The sequence below is a fragment of the Strongylocentrotus purpuratus genome, unplaced genomic scaffold (assembly GCF_000002235.5).
Source record: "Strongylocentrotus purpuratus isolate Spur 01 unplaced genomic scaffold, Spur_5.0 spur5_scaffold_21, whole genome shotgun sequence".
NCBI lineage: Eukaryota > Metazoa > Echinodermata > Echinoidea > Camarodonta > Strongylocentrotidae > Strongylocentrotus > Strongylocentrotus purpuratus.
Genome location: NW_022145607.1, coordinates 30,723,013 through 30,745,145, shown reverse-complemented (window position 1 = coordinate 30,745,145; position 22,133 = coordinate 30,723,013). Strand labels below are relative to the sequence as shown.

General features: G+C 36.3%; 1 protein-coding gene across 1 annotated transcript; it reads right to left on the bottom strand.

The window, feature by feature from the left end:
• Positions 1–353: 353 nt before the first annotated feature.
• LOC100888479 (cytoplasmic tRNA 2-thiolation protein 1) lies at positions 354–21,977 on the bottom strand. The gene is made up of 11 exons (XM_030994494.1): positions 21,889–21,977; positions 9,832–9,955; positions 7,682–7,800; positions 5,937–5,993; positions 5,048–5,105; positions 4,355–4,474; positions 3,592–3,641; positions 3,048–3,237; positions 2,306–2,453; positions 1,661–1,697; positions 354–574 (listed from the first exon to the last, which is right to left on the bottom strand). Exons 1-11 carry the CDS (start codon positions 21,943–21,945, stop codon positions 407–409), a joined length of 1,128 nt encoding a protein of 375 aa, XP_030850354.1. The 5' UTR covers positions 21,946–21,977; the 3' UTR covers positions 354–406.
• Positions 21,978–22,133: the final 156 nt, after the last annotated feature.

The window sequence follows — 22,133 nt, the reverse complement described above, 5'->3', positions numbered from 1 at the left end:
CATGAATAATTTGTGCACAATGACAATTCAAAACTGTATACCAGTAGAAGTTGACAAAACTGCCAACTGAACTTAAAAATGGCAATTTTTTTAAAAGATCTTGCTGCATAGCAAATAGGCAATATCCATCGGCCTAAGAAATAAGAAATGTTATACAAAAATAAATGTACATATCAATATCACATAATTATTCCTTCCTACTCTTATTTTTTTTAAATACAAAAGAATGTGGGAGAAAATTTCCTTTAGATCCATGTTGTCTCAGGTTCAGTCGTTGAGTGAAGATTCATGAAAATACTAACTCGTGCTTTTCCTAGAAACATGTACATGTACATGTATGCAGTACATCTTTATTTAATAGCTCAAAAAGTTCATGTATGTTTGCTGTGATTAAAACCTGAGCCTGTCAGAAGTCCACAACCTGCTTCACTTCTGCTGCAACGTTCGATGACGACGGTGATGATGACGATGACGATGATGGTGCTATTGATGCAGCTGGATCAGATGATGTTGAGGAGGATGATGGTGGTGGCGTTGATGAATCCGTAGAGGCCTTTAGATCAACAGCATCAAGCTGTGAAGCGAATCCAAAAATAAAGGAAATTGTCTCAATGTACATGTGATAATTTCTGAAATGTACGGTTGGGCCTGAAAGTTAACATACACCTGGTAGAAAAACATTACTTACATTTTTCCACACTGCACTCATTCCAATCAGGAGTCACAAATATAAATGTCTTATTAAAAGCGGTTATTAACGTATATACTATATATATATATACATTCAACAGAGGCCAAATTTATCTACATATATCTTCCTGAAGTGAAACGTTGGCAGGAATGAGTGAAGTTGTGATAATGTATATTGCTGTTGTCCAAGGTGTATTAAACCTTCTGTCCAACTGTATGTGCTACAGCAGTATCTTTACATTCATGCTCATATGTTTGAAAAACATGATGGAATAGAAAATGTGAACATGGCAATGTACGTCTTATTTACAAAGAAAATCACCTTTCACAATGTGAATTGTAGTTCATACACACATAAAGAACATGCAGTATAGAGTACCGAAGCTGTGACATCATACAAATCTATTTTTGGAATTTCTCAGTTTTTTCTTCATTTTCAGAAAGAGCATCAAAAATAATGTCCAAATATCGAAAAACCGATTGAATATGATAAGTATTGGCTGAGAAATGACCATCTGAATAACTAGATTTCCTATAGGAAACCAGTGTTATATTGCTCTGCTTCGTAATGTTATGAACCAGAGCAATATAACACTGAGTTCCTATAGGAAATCTTTTCATTCAGATGGTCATATCTCAGCAAATACTCAACATATTCAATTGGATTTCGACATTTGGACATTATTTTTTTTATGCTCTTTCTGAAAATAAAGGAAAAGTTGAGAAATTCCAAATATATAGATTTTTGATGACGTCACACTTCACCACTCTATACTAATAAGGAATGCAAAAAAAACAGAAACGAGAAGTAAATTCCCAAGAATATACATGAATCAAATAACATTTTGGTTGCCCATGGGCACTGTCGCATACACATAACAGATTTATTTCTGATTTTGTGTACCTGTATAAATATGTATAAATAAATAAATAAATAAATGAATAAATAAATAAATGACATCAAACTTACCCTCTTTCTTGCCTTGTGTGGTTTACCAATTCCAAGCCTTACAAAAAAAACATGAGAAAATAATTACACTCTGTCAAGTTGTGCATAGTCTTGCATCAATGTTGTGGTATTAAATATAATATATATAAAACACTGTAGAAATCACATTTAAAAGGGACATTGTATTCTTTTAAGAAGGCGGTTAAAACTATATTGTTGTCCAAGTATTGATCCTGTCGTGTGTCATTCTACTGTATTCATGTTTGTGTGTGACTGTACACTCCACCAATCATGTGTAATCGTCCATGACCTAGCATCGTTTATCCATCCATGAATGAACCTGCATTTAATCAGCAGATGTATTAGTTTTTTTGTATTAAAAGTTCCTTTTCCCCTTTCCTTTTCTTCTCTGCAAGTCACTCTTCTGCTTTTTTTGTTAATTGTTGTATCTAAGTTGAGGGCTGCGGACACGTCAAGCTACTTTATGCTGTAGCCCTCCTGCATCTAACGTATGTTAATTATGCATTCAATATATTTGTTTAATTTCGTATATTATCTGTATATTATATATATACACATGAAACATTGTATCAAACCATATTGTGTTCATGTAAATGTACGATGAAAAAAAAAGATGCAGAAACCAATAAATCAAATCAAACTTACTTTGGAAGTCCTTTGTTGAGTCCCTCTAAGAGAGTACATGCCTTACAGACAGGCTGGCTGGAGATGTAGGCACACCTAGAGCAGGTTCCCTGGGTCGGCATCTTCACATCCTTCTTGATGGACAGGCTCTCACCAGAATGGATGATATCTGATTCATGAGATGATCAAATATTACAGTCATATTAAAGATATAGACCAGCTCTGGTAATGCGATTGCATTGTGAAAGAAACGTTGTGGAATCGATCAGAAAAGGTTGATCATCTAGCATATAAGTATTGGTGTGTACTCCAAGGTGGTGGAATCATCAAAATGATAAGAAATTTGGCCCAGTCTTTGGTAAATTTTGTATTAAAAAAAAAACACAGATCAATACACTACAGTTCCTACATACAGGACAAAATGAACAAATGAATATCCCCAAATTGCTGATGTGAGATGCTTGTAGGATACTTTACAGGACAGAATGAGCATTTTGCCATTGAAAATGGCAGACACACACAAACAATAAAAAATTGTTGGAAAAAATTGTATTTTAGTGAGGAAAATCGTACTGTTGTATATTTACACTGTACAGGTACTTCTAAAAATCATACAAAATACAATTAAATCGTACTGGTTGGCAGCTCTGTCGAGCGTGCGCTTTTACACACCAGGTGCCTAAAATGTCTTTCCATAGCATTTAATTTATCGGAATTACATTGTAGGAGGAAAACTGCACTAACGCCTGTTGGGACAGCTTACCAATGATAGAAGTAGACCTGATCTTCTCCAAGTCTTTCAGGTATGCCCGAGCATAGCCGCGGTAAGCGTTTGGAGAGTAGATGCACTCGGTAGAGAAATAGTCCAGCTTCTTGAAGTACGCGTACATCACGATCTCCTTCTCGTAAGTGTACTTGAATGGCTTGCACCGTGGCAGCGCTCCTTCTGCTCCCTGCATGGTTTTCATGGAAATAAAATATAAATAAGTTAAAAGAGAACAAGTTTAACATTAAGCATTTGGCCCAGTCTTGGTAAAGTTACAAGCACTGTACACAGAAAGATGTATATGGGACTACGCGATATCTATCCAAGCCGGATCAATATGATTATTTACCAGATATATCAATTGGTACGCGGTTTCCCTGCAAAATTTGTATCATTACGCCTTTTGAGTAAGAAAATTGGAAAAAAATAGGGAAAAGTCAGGAAAATAAGGGAAACATCAGGAAAATAAGGGTAAAATCGGGATGAAGAAGAAAAAAATCGGGGAAAAATAAAAAAATCAGGCCTGCATGATATTACTTACCGTTATGATGTCTGCACACCTCCTCAATCTTGCAATATCACCTCGGAGGACTGAAATAAAAAAAAAAAATCATTCATAAATGAAAATAAAGTGGTGAGTTTTGAGCCATGTTCTCTGAATGCTCTATTTTATGATATGCCACCCTCACCCCCAAACCAACCTACAAAAGTTCTTTAGAACTAACTTTCTTTGTTTCTTTGTTAAATCAAATTTGTGTTTACTATCTGGTTGCTACAACATTTATAAGCTGAGGAAGTTATAAAGACCCACTTTTCACACTTTCTCTCCGACATAGAGAGTACAAGGTTAAACAACATAAAACAGTGTATAATCAGGTATGACGGGTTCAAAATTGAATCTAACTGAGTATTCATACCACAATTTGCAGTAGCATATCCTTCATTACTATTAAATTCATCTACTGTAGTGTCTATTTTTATTAAAGTTGGATCCGTTTTTACAAATATATAATAAAACATTCTGATGGGGGACGGATATCAAAAGCCTTCAAAGCCTGTCTGCACTAGTTTGGCCAGGGGGGATTAGACCTCCCTGCAAGGTCACTGACAGGTGGTTATCTCATCAAATCAGCTCTCAATTAACATAAGAAAAAGGGGATCATGGGTGACCAATGGTCACCGATTAGGCATTGTTGGCTGTATAGAGGGCGCAAGTAGCTACATAAGTAGTGCAGTGGGGTTTTAAAAAGTTAAGTTCGCACAAAGTGGGGGAAAGTCACCTCTTGCTCTCTGATATCACTTACTGTTCATAAGAATCGTTTCTGCAATGTCATCTGCATTGTGTCCTGTGACGATCTTGCCTGCATTGACCAGTAACGCACCTCTGTCTAGAGCTTGCCGTCTAAATACACCACAGAATGTACCTGAAATTGAATGTAGACAGCAGGGAGTTCAGAAATATTTCATTCAAACAATTTTTCTTTTGTTTGTTCCAAGCTCCAAATCTTGCACCTTGAATCTGACTTTTACACATGGAGAATTTGTCCCACTTTATGCATTTTAGAATTATCGCTTCCAGTGTGATGGAGGTTCTTCATAAATACCTTTTGCATGCCCTCTTGAAAAGAATACTTCCCCCTGTGTACCATAAAATGTACCACCGGTGCATAGATGAATAATGATTACATAACTTTTATGAACAGTTATCCAACAGTCGTCTCGAGGGTTTTACAGTTTTTAATGACTGATTTGTATCTGCCCATGTGCAGATAATAGGGACTTTTGCACGTCTACATAGTGGACTGCTACATGTACGTGTGACGTCCTTTTAAGGCACTGGCAGTGCCTTATTAGGACGTCCACTATGTCAACGTGCAAATCTAAAAGCCCCTAGTATCTCTGAAGTGGCTTTTTGATTCATAAAAACAAAATAATTTTGCATATTGCAGCTGAATTTAATATTAATTAAGTAATATGTGGTTATTAAAGGAACTTACAGTTGTTTTTTCGACCAATCTGCTTCACAATGGAATCCATTGTCCAGCCATATAGTTCCTGCACGAAAAAGAAAAAGAAAAAAAGAAGCAAAAAATGTTGATTCAAATCATTCATATTTTCTGTTATCATGGGAGATTTCATGTTCTTGATGTGGAATTTATCAATTTATGAAAAGTATAAAATACTTGAATTTTTGCTGTTGAATATATCTTAAAATAAGGCTACAAATGGCTTTCCATAAAATTCAAGTCCAACTTAGAGTTAAGTTTGACTTTGTGAAACACCCCCCAGGTCTTGTCTTCCCTTGAAGTTCAAGTTCATTTTGACATAACAACACTAAATTACTTTTGTCACTTGGAAATAGATCAAAATAGACAGAACATGATGAAGAAAGAAATCAGGAAGCCATACAAAACCTATCATGATGTCAATTCATCAAAATGTTTTTTCACTGACGTCAAAGGTATTAAGTGAAGTGTTACAAAATAGCCACGACATATATCTTTTATTAAAAAAAAGAAAAATTGTGTATCACGAAGGTCCTTCTATAAATTGCTGTAAAGGACTAAATATGCGAATGGGAAATTAGATGGTAGAGTATCGGTTAGGGGGAAGACTTGGTGCCGAGTGTTCTTTCAAAGTTTGGTTTGATATGAAAGTAGTTTAACATCGAAATATATATGATCAGCAGTCTTACAATAGTAAAATGAATATATGACAACTTGAAGAGACACAATTGATTTATCAAAACCTCTTAGATGACCAGAAGGTGAAAACTATATATAGTGATATCATCTACCAGTAACTCAATCATCTCACCTAAAAAGTTTGTAAAAAAAAATGAAATGTATATCTTCTTGAATTTCAGTTACATTTACATTTTCTTACCTCATATGAAACTATTTTCAAGGGTAAATCATATTGCTGCTGGTTCCTTTTCACAGTCTAGAGAAAGGGAGAAAGAAAAAATGCAGTCAAATATAAACAGCATCTTAATCAGTTTTGAACTACCAATAATCATTCTTTCAATCAAATTTCTGTGAAAATATTATCTTCAAACCCCAAAAAATAAAATAAAATAGCAGGTATACCACGTTTTGGGATTTGAAGTCCCAGGGTGGCATAAAACTCGTTGTCAAGGCATTCATCTTCAATTGCCACCCTCCATCCAGGTATAGTATGTGGGTATCTGATAGGATATACATGTAATGCCTTGGAATCCGTCAATAATGGACGCTAGGTTCAAAGCTGGAGTGATAATTTCCTAATCACATTGGAAGCAGTAACATGTAGACATCTATTATCAATAGGGACTTTTAGATTGAGTGGACGAGAACACGACGAACGCCGACTGATTATGCGTGTCAACGTACTCAACTGCCCATGTTGACTACAATTAGAAATCTTTTAGATTGCGCTCGACATATACATGCATGCAGGAAGTAACACTATGAACATGACAGACAAAGAAAGAGGACAAAATATACAGTTCCTCATTCTACCCTCAACAATAGGCCATTTTCGTAATGTAACCAAATTTAATGCATAGGTCTTTGTGAAGTGCCTCGATACAAATTATTTCATTCACCTGATAGAAATAATAGTATTTCAATAGTCAGAATGCAACTGCATATATTAAGTGTTGCTAGGTAGGTCAAGTCATAACGTTTGTCCAACCTGGCACAACTAATGTATGCAGTTAGGATTCTGTCTATTGAAATACTATTATTCTTATCAGGTGAATGAAAGAGTTTGTTTTGAGGCACTTCACAAAGGCCTATGCATTAAATTTGGTTACATTACGAAAATGGCCTATTGCTGTGGTAGAACATCCCTTCACTGCTATTATGTAAACATGTGTAGAACAGGTGAATATGCATGTGACACCTGTTCTACACATTTTTACATAATAGCAGGGAAGGGATGTTCCTTTATCTACCTGAGGAACAGTAATTTTATGCGCACGCGGCATATACTAGCTAGTACCGTACTAGATTTAGGAAAATCAAGGTTGACGCATTCTCGATCGCCGACTGAGACGACGTGACGCATGCGCAGTGCCTTAAAATGACGTCACACGTTGCAGTCAAAGCTGTCAACGTGCAAATCTAAAAGTCCCTAATGATGTAACTGTGGACTGGCTTACTGAAGACAGACATAGGAAACTTATTATTTTATCACTGTTTTCTCTTCTTTCCATATCACACCATAGGGGAGCAGTAATATACTCGCTTTTTCATGAAAAAGATAAGGGATAGTCTCTGTAAATGAATCACATGAGACCGCATTTGACTAATTATTTGATTAGGACCTAGGAGAGAGTTGTATATAAAATATCACATCATCATTATTATCTATTAGTAATGTTCACTGGCTGATGTTGACCATAGCTAAAAACATAAGAAACATCCACCCCCTCCTTTCAAGCAATGGTTTAGGCCAGCCACCACAAATCCCATGTAACTTTGGACTCTTCCATTAGAGCCATGGGTATAATACACTGGCTGATGTTCACATAGCTGCAAACATCATAAGAAACATCAACCCCTCCTTTCAAGCAATGGTATAGGCCAGCCACCACAAATCACTGTAACTTTGGACTGTTCCATTACAGCCATGGGTATGATCCTCACCTCCAGGGAGTCATCCCTGTATCCGGTAATTCCTTCATCCACCGAGAGAAGAACCAGATCAAGGCCATAGTCGTATTTCTCATTGAGTAGCTTCAGCACATAGGCTAGTACTGTGGAATCTGAAGCATAAGATGAAAGCAAAGAAAAGAAGAAGGAAACGATAGATGGTTTGAATCAAATTGAAATAATGTTCATAATATTCATGCATTTTAAATGTCCAATACACCAGTTTACAGTTGTGTGCGCCATTTTAAACAAAGCTAATGACCTGTAGGAGTCATGTATTTATGCGTAAATTAAGATTGCGCCCATGCAAATAATGATGACATCACTGCCTGCGCGCTGCGTTGTGCGCGCACATCATCATTTGCATGGGCGCAATTTTAATTTACGCATAAATACCAGAGGTCAGAGGTTATTGGCCCCAATTTTGGGGCCAATGACACGAGGTCAACTGTCTGCGCATGCGCACTGATACAACTGTAAACTGGTGTATCGAAGATTTAAAAGCATGAAGGTATTATACAAATATACCAAGCTGTGAGAAAGTATAGTGGAAATTATTTATCTGAGAGGGAATGGCATAGTACTATTTTTTCAGAGGGGTGAAGCCCTCCAACCCCCCCCCCCCCCCCCGAGGAAAAAATAGTTACTATTGCCAGTCCCTCCAAAGATATATAATTTCCACTTTCCATTTCCATGGGTTTATGGATATGAGCCCAGCTCCAGTTCAAATGCCAAAACAATGAGACAAGATGAGGTGAGGGCTGATGATCGAGGCTTCTACCATGGACTGTGCTGCCTGGTCCTTGCCTGGTCCTATAGGGAAAGTCTGCTATACCAACAGCATGCATAGCCTGTAACATTCACCTTCGTGGCCAACACCCCTCATCACTCCAAAATCAGAACAGAACAGAACAGAACAAGATCAGAAAGGTCCGATCCTCTAAAGCAATCTCACTAAACTGCTCTAAATGTTCAACCTACTTTGGTTCTCTCAATAGTAAACTCCTTAAAATTCTTTGTATTCCTCCAATGCCAAATCCCCTATACAAAACTGTCCCATCAAAAATTCCTTTAACTGAATCCTCTACAAAAACTGTCCTATCAACATTCTCCTCATCCTTTCGACAAACACATACAAAGAGAAACACCTGCTATACTGGAGAACCCAAGTTAGTAGACCTCACTATGAATATGATGGACAAAGAAAGCGGACAAAATATACAGTTCCTCAGGTAAATGTAGACAAAGGAACATCCCTTCACAGCTATTACGTACAAATGTGTAGAACAGGTGTCACATGCATATTCACCTGTTCTACACATTTGTACATAATAGCAGTGAATGGATTTTCCTTTGTCTACCTGAGGAACTGTATATTTTGTCCGCTTTCTTTGTCCATCATATCCATAGTGCCTAGGCCTAACAAGTGCTGCCTAATTACTGCCTAAATTGCTGCCAAACACATCCATTCAACTAGCACATGTATGTCTATTACATTATCTGCCTATACAACTCAACAGGGTCATGAGGGGTTAGAATGAAAGACATTCCAGTCACAATGTGACAGTCATGAACCATTTAGAAATGAATGAATCAATAAATGAATAAATGAAGGATAAGTGAATGAAAGAAGAATGAACAAATGAATAAATGAACAATGAGTGAATGAAAGAAGAATGAACGAATAAATAAATGAACGATGAGTGAATGAAAGAAGAATGAACGAATAAATAAATGAACGATGAGTGAATGAAAGAAGAATGAACGAATAAATAAATGAACGATGAGTGAATGAAAGAAGAATGAACGAATAAATAAATGAACGATGAGTGAATGAAAGAAGAATGAACGAATAAATAAATGAATAAATGAACAATGAGTGAATGAAAGAAGAATGAACGAATAAATAAATGAAAGAAGAATGAACGAATAAATAAATGAATAAATGAACGATGAGTGAAAGAAAGAAGAGTGAATAAAAAAATTAATGAATAAATGAAGGAATGAGTGAATGAAAGAAGAATGAACGAATAAATAAATGAAGTAATTAATAAATCAAATACTTAAATAACTAACTAAATTTTAAAAAACATTTAAAAAAGTAAATAAAATAAATAAATGAATAAATACAAAAACATGACTACCTTTGCCTCCTGAGGCTCCGACAGCTACCCTCTCTCCTCTGGTGAAAAGCTTGCCTGTCACGATGGTGTGATGTATCTCACTCTCAAAGGCTGCGTAAAAACACTCCTTACACAAAGCATCACCCTGAAAGAATACATGAAAAATTATTGAGTTATAATGAAGCAAACTTAAGTCACTCGGTAACATTGCCTCAGATTCTGAAACAAAATCCTGGATGTAGCTCATGCTGCAATCATAATGATAAACCTTTAGGTCACCCATGACTTTTACAAGTCGATCACCTGTCTGATTATCAAGATATTTATGATTGGAATTCCAATTATTTTTTTTTCTCTAACGTTTTTTAAACACTGCAGTCTATTGGGGAAAATGAGTATGGTAAAACCGGTCACTCAAAGATTTTTACTTTTTTGAGGCACTTCATGATCATTTTGACGCGCAATATTGTAGAGGTTAAATATTACACCATATCACAGTCACTGATAAAACGTAGGGCTATGCATCTCAGATTTAACATTGTTAAACGATGCCTTTAAGCTAAGTTTCCACAAAATAAACCTTCAAATACTACAAAGAAGCACCATAGGCATTGTGCATCACAAAAAATATTAAAATCATCCTTTAAAAGATTATTTGAAATATGACAGATCATGAATCTGACATTCAAATACATGTGTACATGAAAGCAAGCTAGGAGCACTTCCTATAAAAAGCATTGCCTTACAGCAAAACTACAAGAGCAATTTTATATTAAAGAGATCAATCAAAATATATTTTGAATATATACAACGTATGAAGTTCATGTAATATATCACCTTTTTTGTTTTAATAAACCAAAATAATGATTTTTTTAAGGATCTTGATTTTCTTTAGCTTTAGTTATCCATCATTTTGGTACTAACAAAATTGGAAGGGGAAATAAGGTATCAAATAAAAGAATATGAGAAAGAAATACTTGATAAAGTATGGAATGAAAACAAAACTAATACAAAAGAGGAAAATAACTAAGCCCAAGATCTATGTAAGAGAAGGATTATTAGAGTAAAGCTCAAAAAGAAAGAAATAAAGAGAAACAAAAACAAAAAGGAGTGGCAGGAGAAAAGTGGCAAAAAAAGAAAAAGAGCTGAAAACAAAAGTGGAAAGAAATGAGCTTGACAGGTACATTGTACAAACAGAAGAACAAGAAAAAAATTATCCAGAAAACAAGAGACCTGAATAGGTAGTCCACGAAAAGAGGAGGAGTTACATTCTGGGAGTAAAACCAACAAAAAAATATGAATGATTAGGAGGAAATGTAGAAAAAGATGAAATAAGCATCGACCACGATCACCCAACGGGCCAACCCAGTGCACTGTTTACTCTAAAACCACTTCTAACTCAATTCCCCAAACTAAAACACCGTATGCCAACGTACCATTCTATTCAACCCAACAATAGGGTAAGGAATCGTGGCTCCGGGCGCTGGAAATGGAAGGAATAGCAAATTGACTAATTTGGTATTTTCATTAAATTGTTGGGTGCTTTATTTGTTTCTCTTTTCCCCCTTTTTCCGTTCGTTCGTTTCGTTTGAGGAAGAATGATTGAAACCCCCGCAGCCTGTAACATTTGATCTGCAGTTGTCAATTTAAGGACTGTAAAGTAGCCTTACGGCTGTGTTTGTCTGATATATAGTCAATATATCATCCGTTTCTTGTAGCACCTCTCACTTGAAAAATTTGTTTCCTCCTAAAACTTGTATTTCAATCTTTTAGTATTTCTTTGTCTGTTACACATTTCAATGTTTCTTTTAAAAAAAACTCAGATCAATCCCTTATCATTCTTAGAATTTAAGTAGATATGTTTGGTTTGATATTGGTGTATCAGTTTTTCAATCTCTATACTAATTCCATGAATAAAAATAGGGCATCAGAATTAATTCATGGCCCTGCCGGTATGTCATAAAAATGTCATTGTTCCAACAGTTTAAAAAGTAGGAGGGGGAAGTAGTATTCTCACTGGTATACCCTCGAAGCATTAGAGGGCAGTCTCTAAACCCTCAGATAAGAAGGTCTGTGAGATTACCGGTCTTATGTACTGTTGGTTTCGTGGGCTGGAAGTGCAGTAAGTTTTCAGGGCAAGCATTTCGAAAAATCATCGTGAGTGCAAGTCACCGACAAACCCATTAAAACATGTGTATTAAAATTAACACAAGTTTCAATGGGATGTCTTTGAAGTTCTTAACCTACAGTACATGTTAACCTGCCCTGAACTCCTTAAGAAAAAATGGGTACAGAGGAGAACTTGGATAAAGCCTTCTACATCTAATCCTCCTTTTGCCCCTAGACCCCCCCCCCCCCCCCCCCCCAAGGAAAAAAAAAAGAGTGTAGGATACATGATACATAATACTGTTTCAATTGGAAGGTTGCCTATGTTGGTTCAGTGGTAGAGCAGTCGGCTTGTAAGTTGCAACCAAGAAGTCAGTTGTTCGCAACAAAGTTGACAGGCTACTGCTCTCTAGTATCCTAAAAAAAGTCCCCTTGACAGGATTCAAAACTGTAGGTCCCTTGGTTGCTTACCTACAGTACAAGCTTATACTTGCTTTCTTAGCAATTGCACTGTAGCTGTTTACTCATCACCAATTTTCACTCCCTCAAAACCTCTTTCAACAGTCCTGGAAAAAAAATCAACTCCATAAGTCTCCAGGAAACCAAATTTTGAATTTGCTGGGCCTCTGTTTTCCCTGATCATCCATGACAATGAAAATAGTTTTTAATTTAGGAGAGACACGCTTTCCTTCCTCCACCCGTTTCCCCCCCTGACGGGCGTCGACGTTACCCTACCCATATGGACACCCACCCCCGGACCTGTGGCACAACCTGCTCTCAATCTGGTGGTCTGTTCATACCCGTTAATGGCCCAATGAAGCTACTGTTCACACAAAGTTTTAATCTGACTAATACATCACCCTACTCAACCATCCTAAACCAAGTTGCATTACCTGCTCTCAATCTGGTGGTCTGTTCATACTTGTAAATGTGCTTTAATAATAATGCTCCCGTTCACACAACATTAGATTCATGGTTTTTTTTTCAATAGCTCTCCAAATATGCCAAAGTCTAAAAATAATCATTGATTAAAGATAAACTCCAGTACTGGTAAAAAAAAAAAAATTAATTCTCACAGAATCAAACGAAACTTACACTGAATGTTCAAGATTACAAATAAATGACATGTGCCAAACAATTTTGGAAGAAAAAGTATACTGGCTGAGTAATGAGCATAGAAAGACAAGGAAACCAAGGTAGTACCATCCCCGACACGATGTGTGTTGTCCCATATATAGCTTTCTATGTGAGTGTTTGTTACTTTACCAAGACTCGGTCAAATTTATTATGATTTTGATGACTCCAGAACCTTGCAGTGCACACCAATACTTACATGCTACATGATCAACTGTTTCTGATCCTTTCACACCTTTTCTTTCACAATGCAATCGCATTACCAGTACTAAAGTTTAGCTTTAACAATTTCAATTTTGTGTAATATACTTCATTCAATTATAAGCAGTTATTTATCAAATAACTCAAGTATTTGTCATGATTACATTTTGGAACATTGTACATGTACATGCACAACATTTGTTTGGTTATTTTGAAACAATAAACTGAGTAAAATCTTTAAAAAACAAAATTTTGGAAAGGAAAATAAGAATATACTTTTAGAGCCGGAAGGGCATTAACTCTGTGTTTAACACAGTATATGAGCTCACACCCTTCTGGCACAAACAGGTGATATACTCTATCAGTCTGAAGAGTAATATATGACTTACAATCTACAACAAACAATTTCATATTGTATACAACAACACAATGCACTCAGGCTTCAATTAAATCTGTTCTTGTTCTTTCAAAATATGTAAATCAATCTGTACATAAATGATGTTGTTAATATTTAGATGGCATTACACAATAACATCGTGGAAACTCTCAATCCGCTCCCCCAAAACAACAGAGCAGCCACTCCTTTTTCCCCAAAAAACTATCTTTCACGTGTGAACAGGAACACAAACAAATGCAGCACGTCTTCAAAGATTCTTCTCCCTCGAACCACGACCTACCAGCATGGTCGCCTGCCAAAAATCTGGTGGCACTACTCGATACTCATACAATAGCAGTTAAGAAGACATGTAAGGAGAGTAGAGTTCCATATTTGCCTTGGGCGCCCATTAGGGCCTAGGTTTTTTTTTTCTTCCCCAAAACAAGTTCTGGTTGCCGAATAGAACCCTTATTCTTTACATGAAAGGAACATGGTGTTTGTCGGTACTATCTGTCATATACATTGCATCATTTTACATTTCAAGGTGGTATTAGAATATCAGTGAAAAGGGGGTCTACAGAAAGAATAAATAGCTACATGCATATTTGTACACTGTATACTTGTTTATATGCAAAGCTGGAAAAGAGAGTCAAAGACAAGGGGCTAGCCCTTGAATGTGGTCAACAGAAACATTCAAATCACAACTGAAAACTCTTTTGTTTTTTTGTTGTAAATATTGCAATATTCGAATTTACTATGTCTAGGAGAATTTCGTTTTTTGTCTTCTCTTTCTTATGTTTGTTATATGTACTTTTCTCTAAGCGCCGTGAGCATCGTGTGCTGTGTGCTATACAAGTAGCCACTATTTTCATTATTATTATTATACAGACCCGAACAATTTTCAATCTGGACGCCCTAAGAAAAAAAATGTTCATGTGGAGCCTCTCTTGATGATTGACAAGCAAAGATAGATCATCAAGCAACCAGCTTCCATTTTTGTGTCTTTCTTTCAAAAGAGAATCAATCAATATATTAGAAAGATCCCCTGCTGTTACTGTGTATAGACCATAACCATAAACAAATCATGCACATATGTTGACACACGTCAAGATATGCCCATTGAAGCGTGCATGGTGCAAGTCAACATCACTCCATCTCAAGTTGGAAGACTTGAGATCTCCCTCTCCCTTCCTCTCTCTCTCTCTCTCTCTCTCACTCTGCCCTTCCCTCTACCCATGTTTCCCCCCTCTCTCTCGCTCTCCAACCCCATTACCCATCTCGTTTTTTTCTTTCTCTGGTCTGACTGTCTCTGTCTCATTCTCTCACTCACTCTCTAGCTCTGTCTCTGACTGCCTCTGCATCTCCATGTATCTCGTTCTCTCTCTCTCTCTCTCTCTCTCTCTGCCCTTCCTTCTACCCATGTCTTCCCTCTCTTTCTCTCCCTAACCTCTCTTCCCATCTTGTTTTTCTTTCTCTGGTCTGACTGTCTCTGTCTCATTCTCTCACCCTCTCTTTCTCTCTCTCTCTATGCCCTTCCCTCTATCCATGTTTTCCCTCTCTCTCTCTCCAACCTCTCTTCCCATCTAGTTTTTTTTTTTCCCTGGTCTGAATGTCTCTGTCTCATTCTCTCACTCTCTCTCTCTCGCTCTGACTGCCTCTGCATCTACATGTATCTCGCTTCTCTCTCTCTCTCTCTCTCTCTTTCTCTCTCTCTCTCTCTCTCTTTCTCTCTCTCTTTCTCTTTCGCTCGCTAACACATTCTCTCTCTTCTTTTTTTTCTCTCTCTCTCTCTCTCTCTCTCCCTCCATCTACCTACCTCTCTCTCTCCCTCTCTCTCTCAATTACAATCATGTACATGTAGCCCAAAAGGCTAGTAGTAACCAGCAAACATGAGATGAACGAACCCAGTAGTCATAATCAAGATGGACAGTTTGTTTCCATGGTATTCAAAATGTACGTTGCTTGAAAGTGAAGTGTGTTCACACGGCACAAACTCACACTACACATGGCGCACGAAACCCGTTTGTTGCATAGAAGAGAATATTCATAACTTTCTGGAATGTGCTTTGTTTCTGACAAGTTACATCCATTATCCATGCATCCACTTGTAAACGCCTTTCTGCTAGCACATGCCAGGTAATGTATGTACATTAAATCATTTTACGGCCATTTTGAGAATGCTCCAAATAGGCCCATTTGCACAATTTACCAATTTAAACGTAGGGTCTAAATTATATCTTGTTCAAAATGAAATATAAAATAATCAACAATAACAAAAAAGGAAAAGGATAACAAAAAGCATCAAGAACCAGTGGAAAGTTGAAGTTGAAGTTTCATGGCTCTTACATGTATTTGCAGAATAATGTGCAGTAAAGCGGCATTTTTTATGTGATAATGGGAACGTGCTCATCAAAAATTGAAATGATAGAGGGAGGTGTAACCTTCCATCATCTGTCATCTACCGCTAACAACCAACGAATTGTGATTTAAGTCCCGCCGAATTCGCCCCTAATTATTTGCTCGAGGGGCAGTAGCCAGTCTGTGCCTGTACACATCCACCAGCTGTCGTGCTATTGGAGCGCAGTGTCAGGCCTTTCAAGCGGCGTGTGTCGGTGTTTACCGACGGGAGGGGAGGCCAACATGCCGTGGCCGTGCTTGCAAACATTTGATCGTCTTGGGTTAGGGACAGGGAGCTACTTTGCTGGTGCCTGCTACACTTTCTTGAGCTTTTGAAAGGCCCCATTTCCTCCCCAGAGTGCTTGTGTCTCTAATCCCCATTGTGAAAGCAGGGAAAATATTGTGTACTTTTGTTACTAATAGATAGTTAATTCCCTCTTTGCGCGGATGTGAAGGAGTGCACATGAAATCACTATTATGTAGAGCACTGGTGGTACCATTGAAAGCATCTGAATGGTTGACTATGTAGAAAAACACATGTTTGAATATGCAGCAAAACACATGTTTGATCAGGTCATGCGTATAGTGTGGAGGAATCATCCAAAAACCAACATTTAATGAAACGCTACTAAATTTATATACTGCCAATTAGAAGCATCATATTTTTTTACCCAAAATACCATTTTCGTATTTAAATGTAATCAAACTCAATGCCCAAATTATTTAATTCACCTGTTACAAATAGCTGTATTTAAATATTCAGAATGCGAATTACATTCTTTACATGATTTTAGGTAGGGCAAGTCACAACGTTTGTCCTACTTACATGTACAGGTAGTAACAATTAATTTATGCAATTCACATTCCGACTATTGAAATACAATTATTCATAACCGGTGAATCAAATAATCTGTAATGAGACACTTAACAAAGATTTGTGCATTAGATTTGATTACATTTAAATACGAAAATAGTATTTTGGGTAAAAAACTATGTTTCTTTCCATTGGCAGTATAAATCTTGTATGTTGGTTTTTAGATGATTCATGGTTGCTTGTTTGCCTCATGTGCAGTTTCATACAAAATAGGAACCAACTAATTGGAGTATTGCTTTCTGCTACATAATGGCTTTACAAAATGCAATTTCTGGTCTCAAATAGCTCCATGGAAATGAGAACCCTTTTAAAACTGGTATAGATTAATCTTTAACTGGAAACTGTTAAATAATATGGAAGCCTTTGGTATTATAAATCTATCCCATGATGAAGTACAGTGTGGCTTAGGGAGATTATTTGTGTGGCTTAATAGAGTTGAGGTACGTATTCTTTAGCTTCCCAAGTTCCCATTATCTTTTGGACTGATTTTTCTAAATTTCTACCTGTATTGTACATTTTCAAAAGTTAAGCAGTCTCTCATAAATCTTTAAAATGATCATTGACATGTTTGGCCAAAATCATCCAACGGCGATGGAAAACGACATAAAAACTAACAACAATAACAATATTGAGTACTTATAATGAAGAAATAAAGTACAATGAACTCTATACTAACTCTACAAATGAATGACGATCAACAACAAAATAATCAACAAATTATTGCGAAGAAAGATCGTTTTCATAATTCTATCACTTTCTCTTTTGTTATTCTTTGTTTCTTCCTTCTATTCTTTTGTTATGCTTTGTTTTAATCATTCTATCACTTTCTGTTTCTGTCTTTCCTTATGTTATTCTTTGTTTTTATGATTCTATCACTTTCTCTTATGTTATTCTGTTTTAATCATTCTATCACTTATGTTATTCTTTGTTTTTATAATTCTATCACTTTCTCTTATGTTATTCTTTGTTTTAATCATTCTATCACTTTCTCTTTCTGTCTTTCCTTATGTTATTCTTTGTTTTTATAATTCTATCACTTTCTCTTATGTTATTCTTTGTTTTAATCATTCTATCACTTTCTCTTTCTGTCTTTCCTTATGTTATTCTTTGTTCTTATAATTCTATCACTTTCTCTTATGTTATTCTTTGTTTTAATAATTCTATCACTTTCTCTTATGTTATTCTTTGTTTTTATAATTCTATCACTTTCTCTTATGTTATTCTTTGTTTTAATCATTCTATCACTTTCTCTTTCTGTCTTTCCTTATGTTATTCTTTGTTCTTATAATTCTATCACTTTCTCTTATGTTATTCTTTGTTTTAATCATTCTATCACTTTCTCTTTCTGTCTTTAATATGTTATTCTTTGTTTTTTTCCTTCTTTCACCTTCTCTTATGTTATTCTTGGTTTTCACAATTCTATCACTTTCTCTTTTGTTATTCTTTCTTTCTTCCTTCTATTCTTTTGTTATTCTTTGTTTTAATCATTCTATCACTTTCTGTCTTTCCTTATGTTATTCTTTGTTTTTTCCTTCTATCACCTTTTCTTATGTAATTCTTTGTTTTAAGCATTCTATCACTTTCTCTTTCTGTCTTTCCTTATGTTATTCTTTGTTTCTTCCTTGTATCACCTTCTAATTTATTCTTTGTTTTTATAATTCTATCACTTTCTCTTATGTTATTCTTTGTTTTAATCATTCTATCACTTTCTCTTTCTGTCTTTCCTTATGTTATTCTTTGTTCTTATAATTCTATCACTTTCTTTTATGTTATTCTTTGTTTTAATAATTCTATCACTTTCTCTTATGTTATTCTTTGTTTTAATCATTCTATCACTTTCTCTTTCTGTCTTTCCTTATGTTATTCTTTGTTTTTATAATTCTATCACTTTCTCTTATGTTATTCTTTGTTTTAATCATTCTATCACTTTCTCTTTCTGTCTTTAATATGTTATTCTTTGTTTTTTCCTTCTATCAACTTCTCTTATGTAATTCTTTGTTTTAAGCATTCTATCACTTTCTCTCTTTCCTTATGTTATTCTTTGTTTCTTCCTTGTATCACCTTCTAATTTATTCTTTGTTTTTAGAATTCTATCACTTTTTCTTATGTTATTCTTTGTTTTAATCATTCTATCACATTCTCTTTTTGTCTTTCATTATGTTATTCTTTGTTTCTTCCTTCTATCACTTTCTCTTATGCTATTCTTTGTTTTAATCATTCTATCACTTTCTCTTATGTTATTCTTTGTTTTAATCATTCTATCACTTTCTCTTTCTCTCTTTCCTTATGTTATTCTTTGTTTCTTCCTTCTATCACCTTCTCTCATGTTATCCTTCGTTTTAATATATCTATCACTTTCTCTTTCTGTCTTTCCTTATGTTATTCTTTGTTTCTTCCTTCTATCACTTTCTCATTCTTTATTTTATAATTGCGATCTATGCTCTAAACAGCAGTCGACAGTCGGCCGTAAACAATTCCAGAATGCGCGCGCCGAAGTTGACCTATACTTCCAGGGTCAAACTGCGCAGTGTGATGCGCAGTGGCTGGGCTCGAAATGAGCTACATTTGTAGAATCAGCGTTAATGGAAAATCGCTTGAACGCTTTCCCGCAGTGACCTTGTTTTGTAACGGCGTTTTGATTTGTGATTCACGTTTGTGATTCTAGCTTCGAAAAATCGCTTGAACGCACCCATACACTGTTTATCAGCGATATTAGTGTTCATCTGAATTATTGGACATATGGTGCGCCATAGCGTGTGCGTGTACGTATAATTAACGTACATTTATGAAGGCGCTGCTGAGCCACATATTTTAACACGTACGTAACATTAGAAAATGAAGGTACAGAGATAAGAACGATGGACCCAATCGGCAGAAGTCTTGCTAGAATTACCGGAAATTCAAGTAAAATTAATAAACGAAACCGGTAAATGTTATTTGTTTGTTATTTGTCATCAATAGTGAGTGGTTGATACGTATGATAACAGTTAAGTATGGTAGCTGCAGCACATTTAACAAAATGTTGCGTTAATGTGCTGGTGGACAGTGTTGCCTGTTTTACTACACAGCTACACAGATAGTGATGCTCCTATAGGCGTGTCTGCACTATCTCGAGATTGCCAAATATCCAGCTATTTGAACTATCCTGATCGCAAACTATCCAGCCAATTTGCGTCTTCATTAGAACGAAGTAGCAAATTAGCTGGATAGTTGGTCGGGATAATATCCTAAGATATCTCGGTCTAGTTTGCAAGATATCCCACTATTTCCGAACTAGCAGGATAGTTTGCGACCATCTTCATTAGACCGAAGTACGGAGTCAAATATCCCGATCCCATCATGCACAACGATTTCCGGTTTTCCGTGTAAACTAGTTGTACTAGCGCGCGCACATGCGATCCATACCGCTCAGCGGTGCATGATGGGATCGGGATATTTGACTCCGTACTTCGGTCTAATGAAGATAGTCGCAAAATATCCCGCTAGTTCGGAAATAGTGGTAGGGTGTCTGAACGATTTTTCAATTTTCAATTTGGGATCGTTTTTCACCATTTTTGTTTGATATTTGAATAAAAAATGTTATCAGAATAATACATTTCAAATTTCAAGTCTCACCGATGTTTCTATCAAAAGTTACAGCCCCTCCAAAACGCTGGTATATTCATATCATTTTGGTCAAAATCAACGAAAAAGACGTCCACGCAGAGTGATGTTGTTTTGCTAAATTTAGCCAAACAGCTGTATCGCGCGATATGCAAGCGTATGCATATCGTACGCATGCTGCTAAGCCAATCCGCGACTTGCAGCTTGAGCTACGCTGTCTCCGCGACATGTGACATTGACTAGTATGGTTGGCGTTCGTCGCACAATAAACCCGGAAGTGAATGCACGTTATAGTCAATGGCAATATCGCGGAGATGTCTCCGCGATATTGCCATTGACTATAACGTGTATTCACTTCCGGTTTATCGAGGGAATTGCCAACCATAATTTCAGTCACTATAAAGTGTAATTGAATTTGGGGTTTCGTTCGTGCGCGGAGATGTTACGCGATGTAACCATGGTTTGGACTGAGCGGAGCGCACGCCCCCTAATTAGCTGATCCACCAAATAGCGAGAAGGGTATTTTTAAACTGTTATCAGTTGTGATCCCTGGGGGCTAGCGAAAATATAATCACATAGAATTGTTCCTTAGGACTGGGACTACTTATCGATCGGGGCGTCATATCTCAAAAGTGACAAACCTCAGAGTTAGCCAGGACACAATGTTTAAATTGCTGTTTTGACCAAGATATTTTTAAAATTTCGGGGGCTACGCCCCTATGGAAATATTGGAATTCACCTGCTCTTTCATATGACACCTCATTCATTGATTATCACCTTCAGGATCACAACAGATAAAGGTTTGAATCTCGATTAGACACCCTAATAGTGGGATATTTTGCAAACTAGACCGAGATATCTTGGGATATTATCCCGACCAACTATCCAGCTAATTTGCTACTTCGTTCTAATGAAGACGCAATTAGCTGGATAGTTTGCGATCGGGATAGTTCAAATAGCTGGATATTTGGCAATCTCGAGATAGTGAAGACGGGCCTTATGTGTGGTCTAGATATCTGTCTGGAAACGAGACTAACTTTAATTGTTTGAGGAGATTGGCGGAGCTGGAGTCTGACAGATATATTACTTTTAATAATAGTAATGAATTATTATTGCATTTTCAATCATCATCACTTTACAACAAATGTCACACACTTATCTCAACAGTATCGCCCATACTATCGTACAATAATCCAACAAATAATGCTACATATTGACATATTGCACTTGCAGACACCATTTACAGCACATGGGACTAAGTCATGAAACGGCGTGCTACTTTAGACGGAAACACCATGCGTAAAATTATCGGAATACTGATAATAATTTCTCATTCACAAAATTTTCAAAATGTGTCGTATATGATAAGACAATATGCGAAACTTACAGTTTTAGGCCTCTTTAATATTGCAGAACCACCGCATTTTCGACACGGAACAGGCATGATGAAACTGACAGAAAGCTGATTTTGCAAAACCAATAGTCTTGATCAAGTCCCTGTTTTCACGAATTAACAATTATAATGACGGAGAGGAAATGCCTGACTTTATTCGAATACAAGTTTGGATTTCTCAATGAGCAGGTACGCTAAAACTTCATGATATTCTTCCATATCGTACATTCCAACAGTTC

Coding starts and splice junctions, on each gene's coding strand:
- LOC100888479 (XM_030994494.1), bottom strand. CDS start 21,945: ATGCCTGTTCCGTGTCGAAAATGCGGTGGTTCTGCAATATTAAAGAGG. Junction 3,642..4,354: donor AGAAACGATTCTTATGAACA/GTAAGTGATATC, acceptor TTTTTATTTCAG/TCCTCCGAGGTGATATTGCA. Junction 1,698..2,305: donor CTCAACAAAGGACTTCCAAA/GTAAGTTTGATT, acceptor TTTTTTTGTAAG/GCTTGGAATTGGTAAACCAC.